General features: G+C 39.1%; 1 protein-coding gene and 1 long non-coding RNA gene across 2 annotated transcripts; one reads left to right on the top strand and one right to left on the bottom strand.

Annotated features, from left to right (window-relative positions):
- The first annotated feature begins 286 nt into the window (after window positions 1-286).
- On the top strand, window positions 287-1649 carry LOC110068144 (uncharacterized). The gene is made up of 2 exons (XR_002298724.2): window positions 287-791; window positions 1074-1649. It is a non-coding gene; the product is annotated as an uncharacterized LOC110068144 (long non-coding RNA).
- A 1238-nt stretch (window positions 1650-2887) lies between these two features.
- On the bottom strand, window positions 2888-10906 carry LOC110068866 (uncharacterized). Its single transcript, XM_089295825.1, has 9 exons — window positions 10644-10906; window positions 8866-9097; window positions 7836-8005; window positions 7400-7486; window positions 6877-6924; window positions 6667-6725; window positions 6447-6515; window positions 5836-6014; window positions 2888-3921 (listed from the first exon to the last, which is right to left on the bottom strand). The coding sequence occupies exons 1-9, from the start codon at window positions 10761-10763 to the stop codon at window positions 3713-3715; spliced, it is 1173 nt and encodes a 390-aa protein (XP_089151951.1). The 5' UTR covers window positions 10764-10906; the 3' UTR covers window positions 2888-3712.
- Between the last annotated feature and the right edge of the window lie 946 nt (window positions 10907-11852).

The following is an 11852-nucleotide window of genomic DNA, read 5'->3' as shown; positions in this document are numbered from 1 at the left end:
CGTCACTCGCGCGCTTGGCTATTGCAAAATTACCGGAAGTGAAAATCCGCTCGTGTCTACGCTTGCATTACACTTGTTTGGTTGGGCAGAGGATTTCTTCGCAATTTAAACAAGTGACGCAGGACAGCAATGGGCCTTTAATCAAGCTGGTAACCAATATGCGGAGACAATAAATGAAGTGTCTTGAATCAGTACAGCGTGAACTTGTCTTTCCAAAACGCGGTCATTTCAACGTTTTATGCTTGGTTTTCAAAGCCGTAGCCAAAATTATAATTAACCCGCGAGTTGCCAGGGCCACCTTAACCACCAGGAATATTACATTGAGCATACGAAGAATCCTTACACAGGAATGCAGCAAAATTCGTGTCTGGTCACGCGTACATGATCGTTTTAGCACAAAAAAGAGCTTCCTGCGCGTGACACAATTTTCTGAGAAATCTTTTACTTCCTGTTAAGAACAAAGCAGTTTAAGGAAAGTTGCCTGTTCAAAACAAAGGACCAATCAACACCCGCCCGGTCGTGTTAGCAACGAATCAGTGAGCGTTATTTTCTAGTTTGACGTCAAAAGAGGCTCAGAAGGGTTTTCCCTTGACTCTTTCGCAAGGAACAAAGGTTACATGTAATACGTGCGTCCCGTCAAATGACGTAAGGGTCGTCAAAAAGGAAAGTAGATATAAAGGTCACGTTTAATACATTCTGAAATATACTTTGGCAAGAAGCACTAAGAACTTATCAAAACACAGTCAATCGAGGCAAAACGAAGCTCTCTGAAGCGATAAGCCTTTTTTCAGGTCAGTGAATCGATGTTATTACTTTGGCATATACTTGCACGATTGTTTGCAAAAATTATGAAGGTGTCGTGAAGACATTCGACGTGAATCTGATCTTTTTTCTTCGAACTTGGTCATTTTGCCATCAAGGAATTAATTTGTCTCACCGAAATTACAGGGTTACTTTGCTCGATTTTTAGCTTAAAACTAGCCGATATTTCTTCTCTCTAACGAAGATAAAAATTACAGGCTTAAATAAGTTACTAGTAACATCAACATTGATCTGTTATTTTCATCAAACAGGTTTAATGGGGTTCAAGTTTTTCAAGCGAACTAACAGCACAAGCCAGCCCCAGGCGAGGAGACGATCCTTAAGCTTTAGTTTCCGTCGAAGAAGCCGTCATGGCAGAGAGGAACGGAGTACAGAGAATGGAAACACTTTAGCAGTTCGGCAGCGAACAAACTCCGAGAAAAGGAGATCTAGAGAAGTTGGCGAAGCTTTGCGAGCTATCGGCGATGATCTCAACAACAGCACGTTGAGTCTTCACACTGCAACGTAGTGGATTAGTGGACGAGTGGAAATAGATTAAAAAGGAAATACTTCGCGGCCTTTATCGCCAGCTTTTGCAGTATTGAGCAAACCAAGTGATGAAAGATCTAGTGCGGTGCAGCAAGCAGAATTTTTACAAACATTGAAAGTAGAAACATGGACGAAAAAGCAAACAGTAACTTGTACTGAAATGGCCGCTTTGCCTAGAATGTTGATCGGAATGGATGTTGTAAAAAGTAATTTATTGTGAAACGACACACAGTGGATTTGAAAATGCTTTATTTATTGTATTTATGGTAAAAAAGTGAAATTAAACGTGTGGCAATTCACCTGACGTGTCATTAATTAAACATACGTGTGACGTGATGCGTGTCCACAAATCACGGGACATGTTAATACGAGTTTCCGGTTCCGGTTCCCTTTCCTGGATTGTTTGACTAAGGAGTTTTGAGTCACGAACGTTAACCAAGGCCCTGTTTCCCGAAAGCCCCACAAAATTTTCGGGCCCGAAAAGCCATTTTTAGCTAACCGGTATTTAAAGACAGATAGGTGTATACGCCTGAGACTTCTTGTACGGAATGGAACCTAACGTTCATATTAAGAATATGTAAATAAAACAGCTCTGTAATCGTATGGTTTGAGATTTTGCTACGGCTTACTAGGAGAAAATTTTTCGGGACCTTCGAGAAACGGGCCCCTGAAGTCGAAAGTTTCCTCCTTCTGTTGCGCGTATTGAGCATGAAAGCCATGGACCGCGGACGATTGAAATGAAAATTTAAAACCATCCCTTTTCTGATTTCAAATGGCGTTTTGATCTTAGTGGGAATCCATCATTGATTCGGAGGAAGGGGGGAGGGGGGGTTCTTTCTCCCTAGCTTGTTGTCAAAATGTGAATGAAAAGTCTGCCAAAGACAAGAATATCGCTTCTCGTTGCCCTTGCTTTTCTTACGTATGGTTCTCCAATCCTTGTGTAGCACAGCTCTTACAAGACTTAGAAATCACCTTGGGTAGTGCTAGCAGGCTTGGTTAACTTGTAATAGAAATTTCCCAATTATTTCGTTGAAACGTGTACAGGCATGCCAGTGTTATAAGGTTTCAAACCCCGTCCACTTTATTGTATTTCTTTTCTAATGGGAGAGGGGGGGAGGTTCCTTGTCCTCAGAGTGTTTGCCAAGGGGTAGCCTGGCAGTACTGACTTGCATTATTTAGAGGAAAGCTGTAGACTCTCTTCTGGGGCCATTTGATAAGAGTTTGAAAATTCATCCTTTAAAACCAGGATATATAATTATAATTATTTTCCCATGCTCACCTAAAAGCATTTGACATAAATTATTTCAAGTAAAAAAAAAACAACAACAAACAGACAAACAAACAAAACAAAGCAAAATAAAATTTCTATCTCCACTACTGAGCAAAACAATAATTCACACCCTTCCTGCCTCCCCCAACCCCTCCCCCCACCCCTGGTCACCCACTTGGGAGAGGAATTCACATCCTGCTTAAACCCCAAAGGTTTTTAAAGAGACAGCTTTCAGCTACATCATGGCAAAAACTACTTTCACAAGACTTTCTCAACCATAATTTCTTTATTTTTTTTTACAATTTTTTTCCTTTTCTCCTTATAAACAAAGAACTTTAATGAAGTACAGATAGAAGAGTGGAATGGTGCATGTACTCCTACTTCATTAATTACCAGGACAGTGCATACATTGTATATATTTACAACACAGTTATTTTGATAACAAGACGATGTGCATTAGGTTTTTGTTATACAAAGAATACATGATGCTATGCTCCCAAAAAATTTTCTGGCAGTCTTTCATTACTGAAAATAAATTTAATATTATCCTTTTTGTTTTTGTATACCGTTTATTACAAAAATGTCTTCCTACTGAAAATTACTAAACTTCCCCGTCTCCTCTAAGAGCAATATATTTACAACAAAACTCAAAATAATCAAGACTATGTAAAGTCAAAGGAAGAAGAATGGATAAAATAGCAATGCTATCAAGAAATTGATTTTATAGTGAATTAGTCTTGTCTACAAGGTTCACTTTTGACTTCTGCCAAAAAATTGTTGAGTTCCTTTGGAATTAGCCAATCCTGATTCACTTGGTGGGGTTAGAGTTGCAATAGAAACATGTTCTTGCAGGAAATATGACACTTGTCACCTAAACTTCACTCTGATCAGTCTTATAATTTAATTGGTTAAACCATACAAAACCCATCAAAGTGCTGTCAGTGAGATGTCAAAAATGAACCAGAATCCTTGCACACACAAAATGTCAAGTGACATATCGTTGCAACGGACAATATTTTATAATACAAACAACTAATCTAAATTACATTTTATGTCTTATTTACACAGCTTTGCATGTTCCATAGCCAAAAATTACCGCTTTTGAGTTTTTATTTTATTTTCTTGACTCTTTCTCTCAATCTCAGAAACCTCTAGTGTAACTTCCCCAAGTGATGGCATGTTTTGTGATGGGAGGGGAGATGCTGCCTTCAGATAATCAGAGCTGTTCAGATTAAATTGTGTTGTGTCTGGGAGTTCCTCAGTGTACTCCTCTTGTACCTGAAGAAGTGTGCGTGATCGAACTGCAAGGAGTGATAAAAAATGCAAGGTCAAACACAGTACATGTAAGACTGTGACAGATTTACATGTCAATATAAAAAAAACTATTCTGGTCTTGACTGGAAAATACTCTCTTGGGACAAGTTGGGACAAGTTGGTGTCATCTTTGAGTTTTTATTGAGGTAAAAAAACAGAAAAACAACAGAAATGTTAGCCTGCGTAGCAAGCGTTTCCGTGGGGTTTGGGGGCAAAGAAAGACCGAGGAACAGGATTTTCGGTGTTTTTCCCGCGCGAAAAATGGGGCGAGGGCCAAAAAACGAAAGAGAGGGGTGGGGGAGGGGAAGGAAGGAAACGCTTGCAGACAAACCCCTGGATTTTGAAAACCTCCGTTCGCCAGCGAATGGAGCTCATGATTGGCTGGGCTAGTCGAATATTATTGACATGTGTCAATCAAACGTAAACTTCTGAAGCGTTCGAAGGTTGTTTACAAAAAGCTTTAACTTTCTCACCGAATGAGGATTGACTGACAAAGTCTTCCGTAAAACAGCTCTTCACAGAAGGAGATGTTCTTGCTGTGTGTGAAAACCATTTATTTGGAGAGAGACTCACAAGCGATTCAGTCTTAGGAGGTTTTCGTGGATTGCACTGCTGTGGAACAGTGCGGCAGAAACCTTGTAGTGCAAAGCCGACGCTTGGGGATTTCGAAGCCTGCACATTATTTCAGAAGCAAGTGCCTTCGGGAAGATTATCTATATTCAGATACTTGTCAAGATTATCGTTATTTTACCTCTCAGATGTTTGAAGCCTTTCCCGGTCAAATTCCAACGTTTTCCGAGAAAACTCTCCGTTGTTTGATTTTGTCACAGGTGATAGTCCGCGATAACACTCGAACCGATTTGTGGATCGGGCTTTTTCCCTCTGGCATGTCCAGCAAACGCTCCTTTGCTGGATTGTAGGAGTTGACTTGCTAATTTTACCTTGTATCGATATGCAGTGAACCAAGATTCCGATTCTTGCGATCACAAGGATTTCAAACGCCAATTAAATACTTGTCATGTATTACCACTCTGGCAGATTAGTGCTAAAACTTCACCCTTGAAGTTCTTCCTTTTAGACGGGTTGAATTTTATTTTGAAATTGCAATTTCAGAGACTGCATTAGTCGCTCGGATTCATCGAGATTTCTCTTTTCCGTGAGATCGTTGTTTCGGACATATTTTGACAAGTCCTCGAAAGTTCTGACAGCTGATGACAACATGTGCGCACTCAGACATGAAAGGTCACGTGAGCGGTTTTCAAAATCCAGGGGTTTGTCTGCAAGCATTTCCTTCCTTTCCCTTCCCCTCCCCGTCTTTCCTCTTTTTGGCTCTCGCACCATTTTTCGCGCGGGCAAAACGCCGAAAATCCCTTCTTTGCTCTCCAACCCCACGGAAACGCTTGCTACGCAGGCTACAGAAATGTCAACATACAGTCAAACTTCCGGTTGCAACCACCTCTCATAAGAGACCACCTCTCCTCAGCGAACAGTTTTCCAAAACACCAAAAGTTTCCAGTCAAATCACTATAGTTGGAACCTCTGGTAAGTGACCACCTCTCATAAGCAACCACGACCACTTTTAGAGCTAAAAGTTTGAAATTTTCTTCTGTTGCTAACCTCTTGTAAGCGACCAACTGACAGATACCATAGATGAAATTGGAAGAAAAGGCAGTCTACACGTAATTAATTATAGTACTTGTGGTCATTTTATTTTTATTCAGCTTTGCTCTTTGTGGTACATTGCAATCCTTTTGCATCATATTCACATATCGGGTGATCAACCAACCTTAAGTTTTAGTTCATTAATTTCATGTGTCAGACGTGACCAGGTGACCGCGAATTGTCACCCCCGAAGGCATCTAAAGTAAAAAAACCTCTTGTTCTAGAACAGTTCAACTCACCAATAGCTGGAGCATAACTTGTCACAGACGTCTTCTGCTCTCCTGGCATTTTATTGATGGGAAAGAGAACCAAGCCAAAGGCCAAAAACAGCACCATCAAACATGTTCCTGCTTGGGCCTTTGTCGGGTGGGTTGATGATACTAGAGCTTGGAGCTCTTTCAGCTGATCAAGAAGGGACCTAGGGAGTCATTCGTACATGTATTTGTATCAGTTGCTAGAATCCAGCAAGAGTGATTCTCCGCAGTTCAAATACATGATCTTTTATATACTTGCAATCTTCATCATCATTTTATTCTACAGGTATATTATGAACTTGAACAATGTGACCAGCTCCCAGTTGGCTTGATAGCTCAGTTGGTAGAACACTGCACTGGTGTCGCAGAGGGCATGGGTTTGAATCTTGTTCATGCCTGAATGTTTTTCAGGCTTTAATTTCACAGCTGCTTAAGTCATGTGACTGTATAACTGTGATGATCAGTCATGACTTCATAAGAGTGATTCTGTTGCATCATTCAAATAACTGGTCACTGATTACTATTCGCTTATCTGTAAAAAAGAGAGTGTGTGTTCCCCTCCTGTAAAAAGTAGTAAATAACGGCATCAGACTCACTTGTTTTGTTTCTGTAAGTTGTTCACTTTCATTGTCAAGTTATGGTTAAGCTCTGTGCAGGCCTTGACCCTAACAAACAAAAACACCACAAATTAACAAACAAATGAGCAAATTCATAGACAAAGTAATGCCTTCATTGCAAAGTCATGTACAGACATTTTCTGTAGCATCCTATAAAATGAACAAAAGAGTTACTATAGTTGGGTTAACTTATGCAAACCTTTTCTCTAATCCATCAACGTAATCCTTCTTTTTTCTTCTACTTTCTTGTGCTGATTGCTAAAACCAAAAACATAAGGTGCATGTCAAATATTTGAATTTAAAAATTATATACCACACAACACCCATGTGGTATGGCTGCCCACCACAACAACATACTTAAAAACAAAAATAAAAAACAAAAAATGTAGAAACCAAAAGCACTATTTACCTTGTTCTTTATCTTTCTCCTCACTTTCTTTAGAACTTTTTCCTCAGCCTACAGTTTGAAAAAATAATGATGGCAAACTTGGACTGCTGGCACCAATATTAAAATACACTGTGTAATTTACTGAGATGTCTGAGATGATGGACAATCTCAATCAAACAACATATTCACTAATGATTAACAAGAGATGTTTCTTTTAATGTTACATGTACATTGTACAAAATAAAATATAAATATATATATATTGAAAAATAAATAAATTACAATAATTTATCAAAAGAAGGAGGAAGCAACATCAGCCTTAGCTGGTTTCATGCAGGTCCTCAATCCTGGTTGAAATAGAATTTGGAGATGCTTGTGTTTGTGGAGGGACGAAAACATGAGAGTACCAGTTGAAGGCAAGAGCCAACAACACTGTGCCATCCCTGCTCCCCATGTTATGTGCACGCACTTTGAAAACTTTGACCTTTAAGATCAGGGCACTTTCCCATACTGTAGCTGACAACTCTCATCATATTATAAATACCTTAGTGAGTGGCAAATCTGTGGGTAATGAAACACCTTCCATCTCTAGTAATCTCTGTTCCTCGCTTGAAAGAATCAGAATCTTTGACTGAAATGTAAGACAAAATGATGTGACGGTCAGTTAAAAAGCTGACGTAATTGTATCCATTTGCAGTAGTGGAAATTGATGTATTTAGTAAAGCCTGATTTTTCAAACCTCTAAAGGAAATGAAAATTGGTTTGAAAAATCGGGTACAGATTGGAAACCTCACAGTGAAAAATTATACCAAGGGCAGTGAAACAACCTTTGAAAGATTGAGGGTTTGGAAAATCAGGATTCATCTGTACTTGATTATATATGTAAAAATAAATGTCTTATCAATTTTACTTGGAAGCGAACTTTAACAATCTGACCCTAACAGATATATATAACTGTCTGCCTGATATGCTTTGCATACCTTGCTAGTGCGAGAGGAAGTGGGTGGACACACAGACATCACGGATTGACTGTTTGTGACTATGGATGATGTTGCTGTTGTTGGCAGGGTGGAAGTGATGGTGGTTAACTCTGAATTACCAGTATTGATGCTGTCTTCCAAGTCAGGTAAATCAAAATCAACATTCCAACCTACATGTATCATAAAATATTTTGTCAATATAAAAGTGGTCAGTGTAAGACGTACGCTGCAGACTGCAGACTGCAGACCTGGGGTAAAATGCAGACTGCAGTCCGGGGGTAAAATGTAGACTGTAGACTTTTAAACTGAATAACATTTCCATCATTGAGAGCTAACCGTAAACAGACTATCTGGAGCATTATTCAGGCTAACCCCCCTGGCTAACTGGAGTGCAGACTTTCACTGCAATTAGCCTGAATATTCCTGTTTGTGGTCAGCACTTGATAGAGGAAATATTATGTAATGATAAACACTCATCAATATTATGTAATGATAAACACACTCACTACATGTATCATAAAATATTTTGTCAATATAAAAGTGGTCAGTGTAAGACGTACGCTGCAGACTGCAGACTGCAGACCTGGGGTAAAATGCAGACTGCAGTCCAGGGGTAAAATGCAGACTGCAGTCCAGGGGTAAAATGCAGACTGTACACTTTTAAACTGAATAACATTTCCATCATTGAGAGCTAACCGTAAACAGACTATCTGGAGCATTATTCAGGCTAACCCCCCTGGCTAACTGGAGTGCAGACTTTCACTGCAATTAGCCTGAATAATCCTGTTTATGGTCAGCACTTGATAGAGGAAATATTATGTAATGATAAACACTCAAAAAGTCTGTAGTCTGCAGTCTGCGTTTTACACTGATCAAATATAGAAGACAGCTAAAAATATTCAGATGTATGTGTAAGAACTTTTCCAGATAACAATTAAAACATGCAATTTAGAAATACTGTTGTTTTTTGCACTTCTTATAGATCTCTTACAAGGTTAGACTTTTGAAACAAGAACATTGTTGCACTTACCAAGGTCAATTGTAAAATCCTCACTATTTTGTGGTAGACCAGGTGATGCTGATGTTGAGCTAAGGATTTCACTCAACTCAACATCATCCATGGTATTGGGACTGGGCATCATGTCTGAATCTGATGATGTGCTCTCACTGTGAGGGGGAGAAACACTTCCAAAGTCTGGAAAGTCTTGTCCAAACAGAAGATCCAGAAGACCATCTTCATCGCTGTTACTGGTGTAATTATCCTGTGAAAATTTAGAACATGAACATCAATAATTACAAGTCTACTTCATTGTTTGTGGAAGAACATGTCCATGTAGAGGGAGAAACAACACAGTCAGAGCAAAGACTGTTCAGTGACAAAAGATAAAGACAACAGAAAATTAATAAGATTAGTTTTTTTGTGGTATTTACAAAAAATTATATAATCCGTCAAATATTTTCGCTTACACACGATTAGTCTTAATGCACTATGTGCCTGAATATTCCCCAGCTAAAACTGGAGAATATCTGTGTAATATTCCCCAATCGTGCGTGTCACAAAAAAATATGACAGATAATAAACACAATAGTCTCCATTTGACTTTAAAATTATGCTCAGATATTTATCCTAACCCCTGTTCCTCAAAAATCACAATTTTCCTCAAGCTTTTATATCATAAAACATGGGTTGGTTTGCCAATACAAAGAAGAACATCCCAACACTGTATTTACACTGTACACAACATGTTCGCTTCTCAGAACAGATAATGTCCATGGACAAATATCTGAGCATATTTTCATGCCAAATGGACTGGCTATTGCTTATTTATCAAGAGCAGGATAAGTGATATCAGTTGAAGCTGAACTTTATCCTATTATTTCCATAACAATTTTCATGTCTTTGCATTTTCGTTCAATTATCATACCTCCTTCGATACTTTGGCGCTGTTTTTCGCGTGCTCTACATCAATAATTTGTATCGGATTCCATGTTTTTTGTTATTGCATGGTTGCAAATACAATCACAACAAAAAGGAATTAGCTATGTGGCCACACTCAACAAATGGCAAAATAAACAAAAGCTGTATGATAAACTTGATTGCATTTGCAGAAATATTTATCTGCAGACTACTGCAGTGCACAGCTCACATGTTTTTAGAATTTGGTTTATAAGCCCAAACAAACCGATGTTATTTTGTTTTAAGACAACAAATTACCACAAGCAAATAGCAGCTGGTGCTTGTAAAGCTTCCCTTGACGGGAACACTGCTAAATGAAGTGGATATCAAAAAACATGGCTTGGTTTGCCAATACAAAGAAGGACATCCCTGGAATGTAATTAACCATGTCAACCTCTCACTTCACATATTGCTAGAGCTTAAGGTCTAAATCACCTTGTATGTGGATGATAAGAGCTATGTATGCTGCAATCTTTGCAGTGTTTTCGGCATACAAACCAGAATTCCTCAAGCTTGTGTTAGCATTACATTGCATGTTGACCCAATTTTGCAACCTTGATTTCCTAAATAACATTATTATATAAGGCTGATAGAGAAGATCTATAAGCTTGATCATGAGCTTACAGACTTTCAGCTGTCGTCCAACAAAGTAAGAACTTGATGGAATTTGGAAAAGTTATGTAATGAATCGAACGTGGAACGAACTATATGGTCGATCTATGGTCGGCTGTGAAACATCGCTCACATAAACAAACTTCATGTGTCTGTAACAAGAGACACTTATCCGCTGAAAACGAAAGATTCATCTCACAAACTAGTGGAATTTAACGATCGGAAGTGTACCAACTTACTTGAGTCCATGTGTCGAGAAAATCCGAGGCGCTCGAAAATATATCTTCGTCCAGCAAAACATCTTTCTTGGCGTACAGGTGATCCAAAGTCACCGTGGAAGAAGAAATATCTACCACCATTTTGTCGAATAACGAGTATCAAGTGTACAAAACCCTGCCAACAACTACAGCTTCTACGTGGAATAAAACAGTATTTCACTTATTGTCAACCGGGAGTTCTAATTTTAGTAACAACGTCATGTTAGGAATTGAAATTTTCTGACATGTTGGAAATGGTGACGTGGCAAGTCCGCACAACCGGAAATTAAGGACACTTCATGGTATCATAGATGTAGTACTGATCCAAAATATTCCAAGCCAGGCTCTTGCGCGGTCAAGAGCAACCGTTACCATCGACCCAGGGGCATTTCACGTATTGGGCTCCATGCTCCACTAAAGCTTTGCTTAGAGAGCGAATTAATACTTCGTATAATTGGAAGATTCGAAAAATCGACGGTTCGGAATCTCGATCGGCAGAGTTTAACTCGAGAGATTTTTTTTTTTAAAAAGCATCTCGCCACCTTATTTCAGTACGCTAAAATCTGACTGAAAGTTTAATTTTAAGACTCCCGCCATCCCGGGTATTCAGAAGACACAGAAAAGAGGATCTCCATATGACTCTAATGTTCTCTAATTTACAAGACCAAGGATATTATGGGATTAGATTCTCAGATGAAAGTTTTTCTTTTGTTACACATGGAGGGTTTCTCCGGAGTATAAGGACTATAATATGAAGGGTAGAATGATGTCCGAAGGACTTTTCTTTCCATTCCCCCCCCCCCCCCCCCCTCTATCTCGCCAATAGGATTCTAATTTTATAGTGATCAATCAAACTTTTCTGGAAGATGAATGGGTTTCGGCTAGCATGGTACAAAACTCAGGCTCTTGCAAGCATATTCTTTGTAGTACACAAGCGAGGTTTTGATCACGCGTAGTTCCCGCGGAGGAGTGGGGAGCTTTCTTCCCATCGACCCACGCACGCTCATACGCCTGTGTTTCAGTAGCCACAATTAGCTTAAAAGTCTCAAAAATCTGTGTTGTTTTTAACACACTTTCACTACAGCTACTAGTAACAGAATTTGATCGGAAATTAGAAATAAAAAAAATAAATGAGACAGGAAGAGAAAATACGGCTTCTTTAGGAATGGGACAAATAGGAACGATAGTATC

This window comes from Orbicella faveolata, unplaced genomic scaffold, assembly GCF_042242905.1.
Source record: "Orbicella faveolata isolate gen_17 unplaced genomic scaffold, um_ofav_v1 contig_26, whole genome shotgun sequence".
NCBI lineage: Eukaryota > Metazoa > Cnidaria > Anthozoa > Scleractinia > Merulinidae > Orbicella > Orbicella faveolata.
The sequence above is the reverse complement of the archived record's forward strand: the minus strand, read 5'-3'. Positions and strand labels throughout refer to the sequence as shown.